The 17,248-nt window shown below is 40.0% G+C and overlaps 1 protein-coding gene across 2 annotated transcripts in view; it reads left to right on the top strand.

Moving 5' to 3' along the window:
• CEP350 (centrosomal protein 350) overlaps nt 1-17,248 on the top strand; it is a gene marked incomplete at both ends in the record, with an annotated part of 132,441 nt that overhangs the window by 45,876 nt on the left and 69,317 nt on the right. For both annotated transcript variants that reach the window (XM_080698608.1, XM_080698607.1), the window contains 4 exons: nt 4,102-4,206; nt 4,569-4,709; nt 7,275-7,411; nt 9,664-9,786. In XM_080698608.1, the coding sequence (XP_080554734.1) occupies nt 4,102-4,206; nt 4,569-4,709; nt 7,275-7,411; nt 9,664-9,786 (506 nt within the window). The remainder of the gene's footprint in view (nt 1-4,101; nt 4,207-4,568; nt 4,710-7,274; nt 7,412-9,663; nt 9,787-17,248) is intronic.

Raw genomic sequence — 17,248 nt, 5'->3', positions numbered from 1 at the left:
GACTTTTTCCCTTTTCTTTGCTATTTAAAATAATATTAATGCTGAGTTTTTAAAAAATAAACTTTTTTTTTTTCCTGTGGTGCTGGGGATTGAACCCAGGGCCTTGCACATACTAGGCAAGTGCTTTACCATTGGGCTACATACCAAGCCCCACACCAAGCCCCAAAATAAACTTTTTTTTTTTCTTCTTCAGTACTGGGGATTGAACCTAGGGGCATTCTACCTCTGAGCCACACCCTCAACCCTTTTTTTTGTTTTTTTTTTTTTTGGGTGGTACTGGGGTTCCTGGAAACCTTCTACCTCTAGGCTACATTCCCAGACCCATTTTATACTTTTTATTTGGAAACAGGGTCTCTTAAGCTAGCATGGCTGGCTTCAAACCTGCGCGATGATCCTCCTGTCTCCACCTCCCAAGCACGGGGATTACAAGCGTGTGCCACCACGCCCAGCCTCAACCCTATGTTTTATTCTTTATTTTGAAAAGAGTTTCACTAAGTTGCAGATGGCCTCACTAAGTAGCTGAGGCTGACCACGAAGCTGTGATACTTCTTCTCAGCCTCCCAAATGCTGGGATTACAAGTGTGCGCCACCACCCCCAGCTTTTCTTTTTTTATGTGGCACTGGGGATTGAACCTCTGGGCTACATTGCCAGCCCCCTCTTTTTTTTTTTTTAATTTGGAAACATGATCTCTCTAAGTTGCTAAGAGTCTCACTACTTGCTGAGACTGTCCTCAAACCTGCAATCCTCCTGTCTCATCCTTCCAAGTACTGGGATTACAAGCGTACACTACCACACCCGGCTAAGCATGCACTTTTGATGAGTCCTGATGAGTTGTATGGTGGTATGTTATAGCCACCAGTCAAGAGAGAACACTTCCGTGACTTCAGAAAGTTACTCTCCAAGGCCATTACTCTCCTGAATTCTAGTACCATATCTATTTTTGCTTACTTTAGAACTTTATGTAAATGAAAGTATACTTCAAACTCTGTTGTGTTTAGTTTATTGTATTCAGCCTAAATATAAGATTCATGCCATTATATAAGTAGGTATGTTTTTTCCCCTGATACAATTCCATTGACTAGTATGTCACAGTTTGTTTTATCCATTTTCCTGTGAATGTACATTTGGTTTATTTTCCGCTTTGGACTAATATAAACATTTCCAAAATGACTATGATATTTTGTAATTCTACAATAGTATGTAAGAATTCCAGTTGTTCCCAAACCTGAGTTGTCTTTTAATACTAAGGTTATAGAAATTTTTTATATATTCTGGAAAGAAGCCATATTCAGTTGTATTTAAATACGGTATTTTAAGCCGGGCGTGGTGGCGCACGCTTGTAATCCCCGCGCTTGGGAGGCAGAGATAGGAGGATCGTGCAGGTTCGAAGCCAGCCGCAATGGCTTAAGAGACCCTGTTTCCAAATAAAATATAAAATAGGTCTGGGAGTATAGTCCGGAGGTAGAAGAGTTTCCAGGAACCCCAGTACCACCAAAAAATAAAATAAAATAAAAGTAAAATAAAATACAGAATTCTAGTTCTTGGTTTATATTTCTAAACTTGTCTTCTGAGAGCAGAGTTTTTAATTTTGATGAAATCCTGTTAACATTCTTATCTTTTATTGTAATGCCTTTTGTTTTCTAAGAAATCTTTGCCTACCCTAGAAGGTTGAGATACTCTCAAAAAGGTTTTCAGTTTTAGCTTTTATAGCTAAATGTGTGATCCTTCTGAAGCTAATTTTAGTGCTTTTGTGAGCAAAGAAGTCTAGGCTCATTTTTCCTTCATATCAATATTTAGGTATTGAATATTCACTCATCATTGTCTTAAAAAAACTTAAAAGTACATTAGAGTTTTTGTCAGTGATTAAGTAACCACTTATATGTAGGTTTACTTAATGTCAGGACCTATTGTCTTTATTACTATGGCTTTATGATGAGCGTTGAAATCGGGTTGTAATTTCTCCAACTTAATTCATCCTTTTAAAGATGGTTTGGCTACTCTTAAATATTTTGCATTTTCATATAACTTTTAGAATCAATTTGTCAGTTTCTATACCCCCAAAACATCCCAAGCCTGATGGGATTTTGATAAGGATGACCTTGAATCTATTGATTAATCTGGGAAGACTACACATCTTAACAATATTATATCTTCTAATTTATGAATATGATGTATTTTCCTATTTAAGTTTTTAATTAAAAAAATTTTTTTTGCAGTACTAGGGATGGAACCCAGAGGCATTCTACCTCCAAACTACATCCCTAGCCCTATTTTTTATTCTTTATTTTGAAACAGGGTCTTACTGAGTTGCAAGGGGCTTTACTAAGTAGCTGAGGCTGTGCGCAAACCGCAATCCTCCTGTCTCAGCCTCCCAAATGCTGGGATTACAAGCATGCGCCACCACGCCCAGCTTTTAATTTTTTTAGTAGAATAATTTTCAATCAGAGGTCTTAAATATTGTAAATTTTATGCCTAAATATTTTATGGTTTTGATGCTGTTGTAAATTTTTTTAGTTTCATTTTTCAGTTGTTCTTCTCAGAATACCTAAAGACAGTTCTTTGTGTGAGACCGTTCCATGTTTTGTAGGGAGTTCAGCCATCTCAACCCCTCTGGTAAATACCAGTAGTGCTGTCCAGTCACTGTGACAGTGGACATTACATAGACATTTGCAGATGCTCCGTGTGAAGGTTTGTTCGTTTTTGTTGTTGTTGTTTTTTTTTTTTTTTGGTACTGGGAATGGAACCCAGGGGCATTCTACCTCTGAGCTCTACCCCCAGCCCTATTTTTACTCTTTATTTTGAAACAGGGTCTTACTGAGTTTCAAAGAGCCTCACTAAGTAGTTGAGGCTGGCTGTGAATCACGATCCTCCTGTCTCAGCCTCCCAAATGCTGGGATTACAAACTCACAACACATCTGGCCTAATGTCAGTTTTGTTGAAAATCATCAGATTGAGGAAATGGCTTTATTGCTTGAAATCTGAATAAGTGCTGAGATTTTCTACCATTTTCAGGATACATTATAATTCTGGATTTCCAGATTTCCTTACGGTATATGACTTTATATAAAGCCTAACCACCCTTAGTGAACCTGTTATTTCACACTTTTCAGAAAAGATGAAAAGGTATAAATGTATAGCTAGCATTGTATGGCAAAAAAGGACCCTGGTAAAAGGATACCTTTTGGGGGTGCCTTTTGTGTGGGGGTCGGGGTCGGTGTTACTGGGGATTGAACCTGGGGATGTTCTGCCTCTGAGCTATACTCCCAGCCCTATTTTATTTTTATTTTAGTCTCATTCAGTTACTGAGGCTGGCTACAAACCTGTAATCTTAGAACTAGTACTAGAATTGTAGGCGTGTGCCACCATGCCTGACAGGTGGCAGCATTTTTTTTTTTTTTTTTGGTGGTACTGGGGGTGGAACCCAGGAGCTTTCTACCTCCAGGCTATACTCCCAGGCCTATTTTATATGGAAACAGGGTCTCACTAAGTTGCTGAGAGCCTCACTCAGTAGCTGAGGCTGGCTTCCAACCTGTGCGATCCTCCTGTCTCAGCCTCCCAAGCGCAGGGATTATAAGCGTGTGCCACCACGCCCGGCTAGGTGGCAACATTTTTAATGAAACTCTCTTTCAAAGTCAAAACAAGGCAGTCAAAATTATGAAATGTGAGGCTACAATTTATTTTCACATATAGGACCTAATTCTTTTGAAATCTTTTTTAAAGAATGCTAGTTTTTGCTTTCTAACCAGCTTTTGATATTTTGTACAGTTCTCTATTATTTGATACATAGTAGGTGGTCACTAAATATTTTTAATAAATGTCTACTGACTATCCTTTCACTGTCTTTCCTTTAGGTTCTAATTGGTTGCTTTAAATAACTTGCATTAGAAAGACAGTGTTGCGAGCCACGTCTGGGACATGTACCTATAATCCCAGCTCCTCAGGAGACTGAGGCAGGAGAATCCTGAGTTCAAGGCCAGCTTGGGCAACATAATAAGGCCTCATTTAAAAGAAAAGAAAGAAAGAAACATAGCACTGTGTTTATTGAGAGAGTTCAATGTCTTACAATTAATATTGACCATTTCTTTATTTTGAAGGCACAGCAGCAACGCCATGAGAGAGATTTGGCCCTTTTGAAACTGAAGGCCGAACAAGAGGCTCTAGAGTGTCAGAGACAATTAGAAGAAACCCGAAGCAAAGCAGCCCAGGTAACATTTTTTGCTGCAGGTACTGCTTCTCAGAACCTAACTTTGTATCTTACAAATCACTGTAGCATTCTTTATGGAGTAAGAAAGGATATAAACAACATTTAGTACATATATATGTGCAGCTTTATGAAACAGCAGTCAAGACTTATTCCCAGTTTGGAGAAGTGGCAGCTGAAGTAGTATTTTGTCCACAGACATATCAGCTCTGACAGTGGAGTTGAGACTTGAGCTGTGAAATCCAGGTTATAGTCAAGTGTTGTTTTCATAAAGCATTTAATCCACAAAACAAACTGACATGTTAAAACTAATTTGGTAGGAGGAACTGAAACCCACGTTGTTTTTTTATCCCTTTTTATTTGTAGGTCCATGCAGAATCATTACAGCAGGTGGTGAAATCACAAAGGGAAGTAACTGAAGTCCTCCAGGAAGCAACTTGTAAGATAGCAGCTCAGCAGACAGAGACGGCTCGCCTGACCACAGACGCCGCTCGCCAGATCTGCGAGGTCAGTGCCACTCGTGCCTTTGCGCTTTAGTTCTAGTCAATCGGACTGACTTTGGCCTCACCCAGTAATGGGCTTCTACCATCTAGCCCAGCTAGCAAGTGCTTAACTTGAATTAGTGACTCCTCATGAGAGTTCTTATTGAAATAAGAGACACCATCCATTAGATAATGAGTGTCATTCATATCAGTGTTGGAGAAGCAGAAGAAAAGATGGAGAAGAACTCTAAATTTCTGCGCTCTGGCAAGCTTTGATAGAAAAATATCAACTTTATTGATGTATAATTTACAAAAAGTTAAATGCAGGTATCTTAGAATATATCCCTATTAAAAAAAAAACATAACCAAGAATGAAATATTTCTGTCACCCAAGAAGTTTCTAGTTTCTACATGCCATTTTGCAGTCACTGCTCAATCTTGGCCACTGTCTGCTTTATATGGTAATATTTCATTTTTTATTCAGAATGATGTTAGTGTCTTTTACTGTGTCTTAATAAAGTAAAGGCACTTAATAAGGTAAAGGCAGAAATAGTTTTGTTTTTTGTATAAATTATATTATAATATATACATAACAGCTTCATTTTATTTTAGCAGTTACCTTTTTTTTTTTTCGTACTAGAAATTGAACCCCAGGGGTATTCTATCTCCAAGCTACATCTCCAGCCTTTTTTTTTTTTTATGTACTGGGGGTAGAACCCAGGGGCATTCTACATTTGAGCTACACCTCCAGCCCTATTTTTTTTTTTTTGGTGGTACTGGGGTTCCTGGAAGCCCTTCTACCTCCAGGCTACACTCCCAGACCTATTTTTACATTTTTATTTGGAAACAGGGTCTCCTAAGCCAGCGCGTGCAGCTGGCTTCGAACCTGCGCAATCCTCCTGTCTCTGCCTCCCAAGCGCGGGGATTACAAGCGTGTGCCACCACGCCCGGCTCCAGCCCTATTTTTTATTTTGAAACAGGGTTTCACTGAGTTTCAAAGGGCCTCACTAAGTAGCGGAGGCTGGCCACGAACCACAATCCTCCTGTCTCAGCCTCCCAAGTACTGGGATTACAAGCATGTGCCACCACGCCTGTCCCTTTTTGTTTTTGAAACAGGGTATTGCTAAGTGCCTGAGGGCCTTGCTGAGTTGATGAGACTGGGTACAAGCCTGAGATTAACCTTTCTCAGCTTCCCAAGTACTGAGATGATAGGCACTCACCACCATGCCCAGCCAGTTACAATTTTTTTTAAACAAAAGTAAGTACTGTTTGTGAAATGACTCAGTTATTAAAAGTCCATGAACAGCCAGGCGTGGAGCATGGTGGCGCTTGCTTGTAATCCCCCACACTTGAGAGGTGGAGACAGGAGGATCGCACAGGTTCAAAGCCAGCCTTGCTGGCTTAAGAGACCCTGTTTCCAAATAAAAAAGTATAAAATAGGTCTGGGAGTGTAGCCCAGAGGTAGAAGGGTTTCCAGGAACCCCAGTACCACCAAAAAAAAAAAAAAAAAAAAAAACCACCAAAAAAAAACAAAAAAACATGAACAGCTGGACATGGTGGTGCATGCTTGTAATCCCAGTATTTGGGAGGCTGAGACAGGAGGATCCGGTTTCACGGACAGCCTCAGCTACTTAGTGAGGCCCTCCTCGATTTTGTGAGACATTGTTTCAAAATAAAGAATAATCGGGCTAGGAGTGTAGCTCGGAGGTAGAATGCTCCTGGGTTCAATCCCCAGCAACACTCTCTCACACACACACACACACACACACACACACACACACACACACAGTCTATGAACTTATTTTATGTTGTTTATTGTGGGGTGTACAATTAAGCATAAAATTGAATCTCCTTCCTTAAGGAAATTTTATCTTTTTAAATTTTATTTATTTATTATTTATTTATTTTTTGGTGGTATTGGGGTTCCTGGAAGCCCTTCTACCTCTGGGCTACACTTCTAGACCTATTTTATACTTTTTTATTTTTGAAAACAGGGTCTCTTAAGCCAGCGCGGGTGGCTTCAAACCTGCGTGATCCTCTTGTCTCTGCCTCCCAAGTGCGGGGATTACAAGTGTGTGCCACCACGCCCGGCCCTTAAGGAAATTTTAATGTAATAGAAAACATTAACACAAGATTTCAAAACTACTTTGAAATCATCAATAGAAGGAATAACTCAAAGTGTTATTGAATAGATGCAAAATAATACATACAGCAGTTACAATAGTGATTAAGGGTAGGGCACATGTACTTCACATTGTTAAGGAAGCCTTAGGAAGTAGTAATTGGATTTATTCTTAAATGGAAGACTTAACTTTGGTTTACTACTGTTTTTATATGACTTAAAGGTTTCCTCTCTGATTTTAGATTGTTATGGTTAGATGAAGCCTTAGTAATAATGCATTCTGGCTTTATTTTTATCAGATGAACCTGCTAGGACTTAAGAAGCTATGTTTTGCCTAAAACATTCCATCTTTTACTGGCACAATTTGCTTGCTTTCAATCCAGTGATCTTTCTAAGGCACAGCTCTTTTTCAGTTCTTCTGTAATGTTAGCTTTCATACCTTCATTTGTTTCTGTTGTTTGTATTTAGATGGCAGAGTTGACGCGATCTCATATCTCAGATGCCATTGCTGCTTCAGGGGCTCCCCCGTCAACACCGTATGACCACCAGCGACAGCACCTCCCAGACTTCATGAGACAATTGAGGGCCAGAGTGGAAACAGACAGGTTATTACTTGCTTATGCGCAAAATATGTAATGAGAATCTTTTACGTCCTAGGCACTCGCTATTCTGTGTACCAGAAGTGCACTTATTGGCATGCAGTCTATTGTGGAAGATAAAATAATAGGCAGACATTCAGTGGTATGAATGAACAGGTAACTGAGATGAGCACTAGGAAAAAGGAACTCTTGTCTCAGAGGCGTGTAACCCTGAAGTCTAAATAGCCTGGAGGTGCAAGGAAGTCAGAGAAGGTGTTTCTGAAGACGTGAGGCATGTGTGAATCTAGTGGCTAAGAAGTCAGGGATGAGCCAGGCGTGGTGGCGCATGCTTGTAATCCCAGCGCTTGGGAGGCTGAGACAGGAGGATCACAGGTTCGAAGCCAGCCTCGCTACTTAGGCTCTCAGCAACTTAGTGAGACCAAGTTTTCAAATAAATATAAAATAGGTCTGGTAGTATAGCCTGGAGATAGAAAGCCCCTGGGTTCCACGGGCAGTACCCCCACCCACACACACACAAAGAAGTCAGGGATGTGAAGAAGGTAAGGATAGGCAGATCAGAAGCCCTGAAAGAAGAAGGAACACGAGAAAGGAAAAGAGCAGTGCATCTGGAGGCAGAGCTAAATGGAGAAGGGGAGGAGATGCTGCTTCCTGGTGGGACTCTGCAGACTTTAGGATCCGGTAGTATAGGAACAATTAAAGGGTTTAGATAGAGCTGGGGGACATGAGCATATTTGTGTCATTTAAAAATTTTTCTGTGGTACTGGAAATTGAACCCAGGGGCGTTCTACCTCTGAGCTACATCCCCAGCCTTATTTTGTATTCTTTTTTTTTTGTGTGTGTGTGTGGTACTGGGGATGGAACCCTTCTACCTCCAGGCTACACTCCCAGACCGATTTTATATTTTATTTGGAAACAGGGTCTCTTAAGCCAGCAAGGCTGCCTTTGAACCTGTGTGATTCTTCTGTCTCAGCCTCCCAAGCGTGGGGATTACAAGCGTGCGCCACCATGCCCGGCTTCTTTTTTTTTTTTAAACAAGGTCTCACTAAGTAGCTGAGGCTGGCTGTGAACCTGCGATCCTCCTGCCTCAGCTTCCCAAGTAGCACAGTTGGGATTTACAAGTGTGTGCCACCACGCCTGGCCTTACTTGTGTCAATTTTTTACTCATATCTTTTTTTTTTTTTTGGCGGGTCTGGGGTTGGAACCCAGGGGTATTTGACCTTCTAGCTACACCCCCTGCCCTTTTTTTTTTTTTTTTTTTTTTTCCTTTGGTGGTGCTGGGGTTCCTGGAAACCCTTCTACCTCCGGGCTACACTCCCAGGTCTATTTTTTATATTATTTTTATTTGGAAACAGGGTCTCTTAAGCCAGCGAGGCTGACTTCGAACCTGTGTGATCCTCCTGTATCCACCTCCCAAGCGCGGCCCCTGTCCTATTTTTTATTTCTTTATTTTGAAACTGGATTTCACTGAGTTGCAGAGGGCCTCGCTAAGTAGCTGAGGCTGTCTGCTAACCGTGATCCTCCGGTCTCAGCCTCTCAAATGCTGGGATTACAAGCGTGCGCCACCACGCCTGGCTTTTTACTCATATCTTAACTATCAAATTCTTAGATTTTAAGTCTCTATTTATATTCATTTATAGTAGGAGTGTTATGTTTATTTTTCTTTAAACAGAAGGCATTTATGTATTGGGTATACTTTCCTAATGCCTTTTTTCCTCAATTTTTTTTTTTTTTTTTTGGTGGGGTTCCTGGAAACCCTTCTACCTCCAGGCTACACTCCCAGACCTATTTTATACTTTTTATTTGGAAACAGGGTCTCTTAAGCCAGCAAGGCTGACTTCGAACCTGCGCGATCCTCCTGTCTCCGCCTCCCAAGCGCGGGGATTCCAAGTGTGCGCCACCATGCCTGGCTCCTCAGATATTTTGAAGCAGCTACTTTATAATTTCTCTGCAGTTAAGATTTCCTTTTTTCTTTTTTTTCAGTTTTTTATTTTACTGTGGATTGAACCCAGAGTCATTCTACTTTTGAGCTATACCCCTAGCCTCATTTTATTTCTCATTTGGAAACAAGGTTTCGCTAGGTTGATGAGAGTCTCCCTACTTGCTGAGTCTGTCCCCAAACCTTTGATTCTCCTGTCTCAGCTTCCCAAGAACAGGGATTACAGGCGTGCACCACCACGCCTGGCTAAGATTTTCTTATATTACTATTAAGTAGTCTTATTGGAGACTAGATGTTTAATCAATTTTTATTTTCTTTGTAGGAATAGTCAGTCTACTTCACTTTCACAAAGTAAAGAAGACACGTTTGACTCAAAGCGTCAGAAGTACTCCGCTTCATATGATAGTTACTCTGAATCTTCAAGATACAGGAATCATGATCGAAGGTAAAGATAATTGTTCTTTATTCATACAGTTTGGTAGACTCTGACAAATGGTTTAAACATTGCTTTTCGTTGACTTCTTATTTCTATAAATGAACCAATGTCTGCTCTTTAAAGTATTAGCTTTCCCTATTTAGTTATCTAGTTTACAAAATAGTTCATCCAAATAATACAGATACTACTCCTTAAGAGCCTAGTTTTATAAGAATCATATAATAATTTGCTCTTCCTATCTTCACAACACTCATCCATGGCAAATAATGTTGTCTTCATAGATTAGGGAACTGAGACCCAGAAAGATGTTGAGAAATTCATCCAAGTTTTATGTAGATAGTGGTACACAAGGAACCCGATTCATCTGGCTCCAGTATCTGTGTTTATGGCTTTTTCTTATGGACGTGTTTTTATTGGTATTTCCATATACACTAATATTTATTTATTTATTTATTTATTTATTTATTTATTTATTTATTTGCAGTACTGGGGGTTGAACTCAGGAGCTACACTCCCAGCCCTAATTTTTTTTTTTTTTTTTGGTAGTACTGGAGGTGGAACCCAGGGGCTTTCTACCTCCGGGCTATACTCTCAGACCTGTTTTACATTTTATTTTGAAACAGGGTCTCACTAAGTTGCTGAGAGCCTCACTAAGTAGCTGAGGCTGGCTTCGAGCCTGTGCGATCCTCCTGTCTCAGCCTCCCAAGCACAGGGATTACAAGCGTGCACCACCACGCCCGGCCCAGCCCTAATTTTTATAGTCTATTTCAAAACAGGGTGTCTCTAAGTTGAAGAAGGCCTCACTAAGTAGCTGAGGCTGGCCACAAGTCTGAGATCCTCCTGTCTTAGCCTCCTAAGTACCAGGATTATAAGCATGCAGCACCACACCCAGCTATATACTAATTTTGATCATTATAAAAAAATATTAAATAGTTGGTCATTGGTATTTGGCACAATATTAATATCCATAGTTCTCATTTATGGTTCTGTTTTTGTACTAGGTTTTAGAAGCTACTTTCCAGCATTCGTATAAGTAGGATATTGACATTCTCAAGTGTAATGAAACTCAGTTTATGAGATAAAAAAACTGAAATGTCATGTGGAATAGGTATTAGGTACCTGTTATGTGTGGGAAACTATGTAACTTTTATTTGACTGGGGATTGAGCACAGGAACATTCTACTTACACACTATCCTCCTGGCCCTTTTTATTTATTTATGTTTATATTTTTATTGGTGATTGTAATTATGCATCATCGTGAGCTTCAGAGTCATCCAGACCAACGTGCACACAGGTCTTGATGTGTTTCCCTTCAGGTCCCACCCACTGCCCACCGCTCCCTATACATAGAATCAGACTGGGATCCTTGAATTGTTCCTTCGTCAGTTCTTCCTGTTCCCTCCACCTCCCTCTCCCTGCCCCTCCCACTATTGTCCTGGCCACCCGCACTTGTCTAATGTCTGCCCTTTGTTTTCTCTTTTCTCTCTGGTTTCCACATATGAGAAAACATCTGATGCTTGGCCTTCTGAGACTGGCTGAACTCACTTAGCATAATATTCTCTAGTTCCATCCATATTTTTGACAAGTTATGGCTGAGTAAAATTCCACATATACATACCCATTCATCTGTTACCCATTCATCTGTTGACGGACACCGAGGTCGGTTCCATAATTTGGCTGCTGTGAACTGTGCTGCTAGAATTGTGGATGTGCATCTATCACTATAGTATTCTGACTTTAATTGTTTTGGAAAGATACTGAGGAGTGGTATAGCTAGGTCACAGAGTGACCATCAGTGTGCAAGAGTTTCTATTTCCCCACACCCTCCAGCATTTGTTATTGTTTGTATTCTTTTTTTTTTCTCCTTGCGGTACTAGGGATTGAACCCAGGGGTATTCTACTGTCAAGCTACACCCCCAGCTCTATTTTTTATTTTTTATTTTGAAACAGGGTTTCACTGAGTTGCAGAAGGGCCTAAGTAGCTGAGGCTGTCTGTGAACCATGATTCTTCTGTCTCAGCCTCCCAAATGATGGAATTACATGCCTGTGCCACCATGCTCCACTTTTGTTTGTATTTTTCTTTCTTTCTTTTTTTTTTTTTCCCCTGTACTGGAGATGGAACTCAGAGGCATTCTGTCTCCAAGCTATACGCCCAGTCCTATTTTTTATTCTTTAATTTATGTTTTATTTTTTGTGGGACTAGGGTGGAACCCAGGGACTTTTGTACCTCTGGGCTATACTCCCAGACCTACTTTATACTTTATTTGGAAACAGGGTCTCATTAAGTTGCTGAGAGCCTCACTCAGTAGTCAAGGCTGGCTTTGAACCTGTGTGATCCTCCTGTCTCAGCCTCCCAAGCGCTGGGATTACAAGTGTGCACCACCACTCCTGGCTTTTTCTTTATTTTGAAACGGGGTCACACCGAATTGCAAAGGGCCTCATTAAATAGCTGAGGTTGTCCACAAACTGCAATCCCCCTGTCTCAGCCTCCCAAATGCTGGTATTATAAGTCTGTACCACCACGCCCAGCTTTGTATTCTTTTTTTTAAAATTTATTTATTTTATTGGTGCACTGTATTCATACATCATAATGGGATAAAAATAATACTTTTGTAGACATACATGCACACATTGCCCAGTTAGCCCCTACCCGATCCCCACCCCATTCCCTCCCCATCCCTCCTTCCCATGCTTGGCTTAGTGGTTGACATCTAGTATTATAGCAATTTATCCAGTATTAATGTTGATAATCTCACATAACAGTTTCATTTGTCTGATACCAAGCTTTTGATGACTTAAAGATAACATTTCAATATTTCTTTTTGCTTTCTTTCTTACCAGAGAATATTTCTTTCTCTTTTTTAAGGTGAAACTATCATATATTTATTTATTTTTCACAAAAAATTTATCCTAATATGGAATATGGACTCTAGATACACAAAACGACCTCGAAAAAGAACAAAGCTAGAAGATGTATATTTTTTTATTTCAAACCATATAAAGCGCCGGGCGTGGTGGCGCACGCTTGTAATCCCCGCGCTTGGGAGGCGGAGACAGGAGGATCGCGCAGGTTCGAAGCCAGCCGTGCTGGCGTTGGCGTAAGAGACCCTGTCTCAAAAATATAAAAATAGGTCTGGGAGTGTAGCCCAGAGGTAGAAGGGCTTCCAGGAACCCCAGAACCACCAAAAAAAAAAAAAAAAAAAACAAAACATATAAAGCTACAATAATTGAAGCAGTGTAGTACTGTTCTAAAGGCAGATATATAAACCATTGGAGTTAAATAAGAGCCTAGAGATAAATTCTTCCGTATACTGTTAAGTTATTTTGACAAGGTTTCCACGAACATTTGGTGGAGGAAATAATTATCTTTTAACTAAATATTGTTGAAAAATAATAATTACATGAAAAAGAATAAACAGCTTTGTATTCTTGATGACTGCCATTCTATTTAGAGTTAGATGGACTCTCAGTGTAGTTTTGGTTTGCTTTTCCTTGATTACTAATGCTATTGAACATTTTTATATGTTTATTGGCCTTATGTATTTCTTGGGAAGTACCTATTAAGTTCAATTTTGATTAGGTTATTATTTTTTCTTTTTAGTATTAAGTTTTAAAAATTATTTATATATTCTAGTCAAAGATTTTCTCCCGTTCTGTAGGCTCTCTTGTCAGACTCTTGATTGTTTCCTTTGCCAAGCAAAAGCTTTTCAATTTGATGCCGTCCCATTTATTGATTCTCAATTTTATTTCCTGAGGTTTCAGCATCTTATTGAGAAAGTCTCCCAGTGCATATCTGTTGAATAGTTGGTCTTATGCCCTCTTCTGGTAATTGCAAAGTCTTGATCTAATTTTTAGGTCTTTGATCTACCCTGAGCTGACTCTTACGTAGAGTGAGGCAGGAGTGTATAAATTCATTCTTCTATATATGGATATACAGTTTTCCCCGCACCTCTTATTGAAAAGGTTCTTTTATCTGTGTGTATTTTTTTTTTTTTTTGTGGTACTGGGCTTCCTGGAAGCCCTTCTACCTTCGGGCTACACTCCCAGACCTATTTTAAAATATTTTTGAAACAGGGTCTCTTAAGCCAGCGCGGCTGGCTTTGAATCTGCGCGATCCTCCTGTCTCTGCCTCCCAAGCGCGGGGATTACAAGCGTGCACCACCACGTCCGGCATATCTGTGTGTATTTTTTACTCTTTTGTTAAAAATCAACTGGCTACAAGGGCAAGGATTTGTTTCTGTGTTTTGTATTCTTTTCCTTTGGTCCCTGTGTCTGGTTTTGTGCTAGTACTACAGTTTTTGTTACTCTAGCTCTGTAGTATAATTTGAAGTTGGGTATTCTGATACCTCCTGCATGGTTCTTTTTTAAATTTTTATGTGGAACATATTGAAAATGGCATACATTCAGTTGCATGGTTCTTATTACTCAGAATTGCCAAACAATTAGTTTTTTATTTTAAAACCAGGTCTTGTTAAGTTGCTGAGGCTGGCCTCAAACTTTCGATTCTCCAGTATCAGCCTCCTAAATTCTGTGATTACAAGCATGCACTACCACACCCAGCTGAAACTACGTGACTTTTATGTAACCTTTCCTGACAGTTACCTTCACTGATACTTACATCATTTAGGACACTAGATTACTGTAGTCACTGCTAATAGGTCTCCTCATCCTCTGACCTTCTCCACTCCAATCACGACCACATGGTAAGCAGAATGATTTCTAACATTTGCAACCAGTTTGGTTATTCAGTTGTTTGGAACTGTTGGTATTGTCTCAAGTCATTCAAGATAAAATCCAAAGCACTACGGGCGTGGGGGCACACGCTTGTAATCTCCGCGCTTGGGAGGCTGACACAGGAGAATCGCACAGGTTCGAAGCCAGCCTCAGCTACTGAGTGAGGCTCTCAGCAACTTAGTGAGACCCTGTTTCCAAATAAAATATAGAAAAGGTCTGGGAGTATAGCCCGGAGGTAGAAAGCCTCTGGGTTCCACCCCAGTACCCCCCCCCCCCACACACACACACAAATCCAAAGCACTCAGCATAGCATAAAAGTCCCTTTACAATTGAGCCTTTGGTCTATCTCCAGCACTGTCTTTTGGCATTTTTCCTTTTATCATAACCCACTAATTCTAATCCAGTTTTTTTTAAAAAAGCTATGTTTTTCTTTTCTTCTGGTGTGTGTGTGTGTGTGTGTGTGTGTGTGTGTGTGTGTGTGTGTGTGTGTGTTACTGGGGATGGAACCCAGGGGCATTCTACCTCCAAGCCATACACCCAGCTCTATTTTTATTCTTTCTTTCTTTCTTTCTTTCTTTCTTTCTTTCTTTCCTTCTTTCTTTCTTTCTTTCTTTTTTTGCGGGTCTGGTCTGGAGATGGAACCCAGGGGCATTCGACTTCCGAGCTACACCCCTGCCCAATTTTTTTTTTTTTAATTTTAAATTTTGAAACGGTCTCACTGAGTTGCAGAGGGCATCACTAAGTAGCTGAGGCTGTCCGCAAACTGTGATCTTCCTGTCTCAGCCTTCCAAATGCTGGGATTATAAGCATGCACCACCACGCCCGGCTTGGTCTTCTGTTTGATTACATGTGATGTGTATTCTTTCTTTCTAGGTCATCCCTGCTCCATTCTTATATAGTTTATTTTTACTTGTCCTTCAGGAGTCAGTGCTATCCCTTGTTGTCCTAAGGGGCCCCCTCAGCATCTCCCAAAGCATTCTGCGTGGGCCTCTTATAGTCCTGGCCACACCTATATCCTCGTTCCTTTATTTGTCACTTGTACTGTAGACTAGAAACTCTTTGAGGGCTTCATTTCATTACCTTATAAAGAAAGCCAGTACCATAGCAGTGATGGACTATGGCAACCATGAATCAACTACACCATTCTCTATGGATTTTCCTGTTGTGAATTTTTTATTTAAGTGGCATCTTACAATACATGGTTCTAAATGACTGATTTCTTTCACTTAGCATCATGTCTCCAGGGTCCATTCATGTTGCAGCATGTGTCACGACTATTTTTATGGCCAAGCCATATTCTGTTGCGTAGATGTGCCATTTATCAGTTGATGGGCATTTAGGTTGTGTCTACTCTTTGGCTATTATGAATAATGCTGTTATGGCCATTTATATGTAGGTTTTTATGTGGGCATATGTTTTTATTTCTTTTTTTTACTTAGGAATAAAATTACTGGGCCATTTGGTAACATACTATGTTTAACTCTTTGAAAAATTTCAACTTTTTCAAGGGTTACCAAAGTGTCTTTCAAAGCATCTGAACCATTTTACATTCCTACCAGGAGTGTAAAACTTTCCCACATCCTTGCCAATACTTGTTACTGTCTTACTATTATAGCCATCCTACCTAGGGATCATGTACACCTGCAACCTACAAACCCAGCAAAGTTTCTAGCACACAGTAGACAATCTACTACGTATTTATTGAGGAAAGGATTAGCATGTAACTACTAAATGGTAGAATTTGGTTTCAACTTTATGTCCTTCTGTTTTTAAGTCCTTGCTATTTGCCATATTTTATCTTTTACTTTATAACTTTATTAGAATATTAAATCAGATCAATTATATTCTGATAGATACTATCATATAAATACATATCAAAAACTACTATGTACCATCTGGCTTGCATTCCAATTGCATTATATTCTATCAGATAGTTTCACCACAGTATTTTAAATTCTAATCATGCTACCTAAATGAAACATTGATTTTTCTGATATGTGTTGGGTAATCTTTTAAGGAAATAAAAAGCAACTTATACATAAATTGGCAATTAATAAATGTCCAGTAAAAATCATACTTGGGTGTTCTGAGTAGGAATTTCCAGTAAACTTTTGGTTAAAGAAAAAACAGTATGAACTTAGGAAGAGAAGTGACCAGATATTCCTTGAGAGATGGGGAGTCTATGAGGACTTCAGAGATGTCTTGATTTAGTAATTACTAAGCAAACAAAAGGTAGAGCATTTCAGAGAAGCAAATAGCATTAGCAGAGAATCTCAAAACCTGAATCAGGATAGGTTTCTTATATCCTGTTTTTTAAAAATGAATAAATAAAACAAGGAGGAAGGAAAGCATTCGGGAGGCTACTGCAAACGTCTAGTTGGCTGGCTAAAGGAGAGCCGAAATGAGAAATTCAGTGGACATTGGATACTTGAGGTTGAATGTAGGGGAGGAAGAATCTAACAATGCACATGTGGTTTACACAAGTGGGCATGGAGGCACATGCCTGTAATCTGAGTACTTGAGAGTCCGAGGCAGAAAGAGTGCAGATTTGGGGCCACTGTGTGGTGACTCAGTGAGACCCTGTTTCAAGAATAATGATGGCTTGGGAGTATATGTAGCTCAGAAGCAGAATACTTCTGGTGTCAGTGCCTAACAACACACACGCGCGCGCGTGCGCGCGCGCACACACACACACACACACACACACACACACACACACACAGTAGATGAAGTTAC

This window comes from Muscardinus avellanarius, assembly GCF_963383645.1.
Source record: "Muscardinus avellanarius genome assembly, chromosome: 7".
NCBI classification, from domain to species: Eukaryota; Metazoa; Chordata; class Mammalia; order Rodentia; family Gliridae; genus Muscardinus; species Muscardinus avellanarius.
This window is presented reverse-complemented; position numbering and strand designations above follow the sequence as displayed.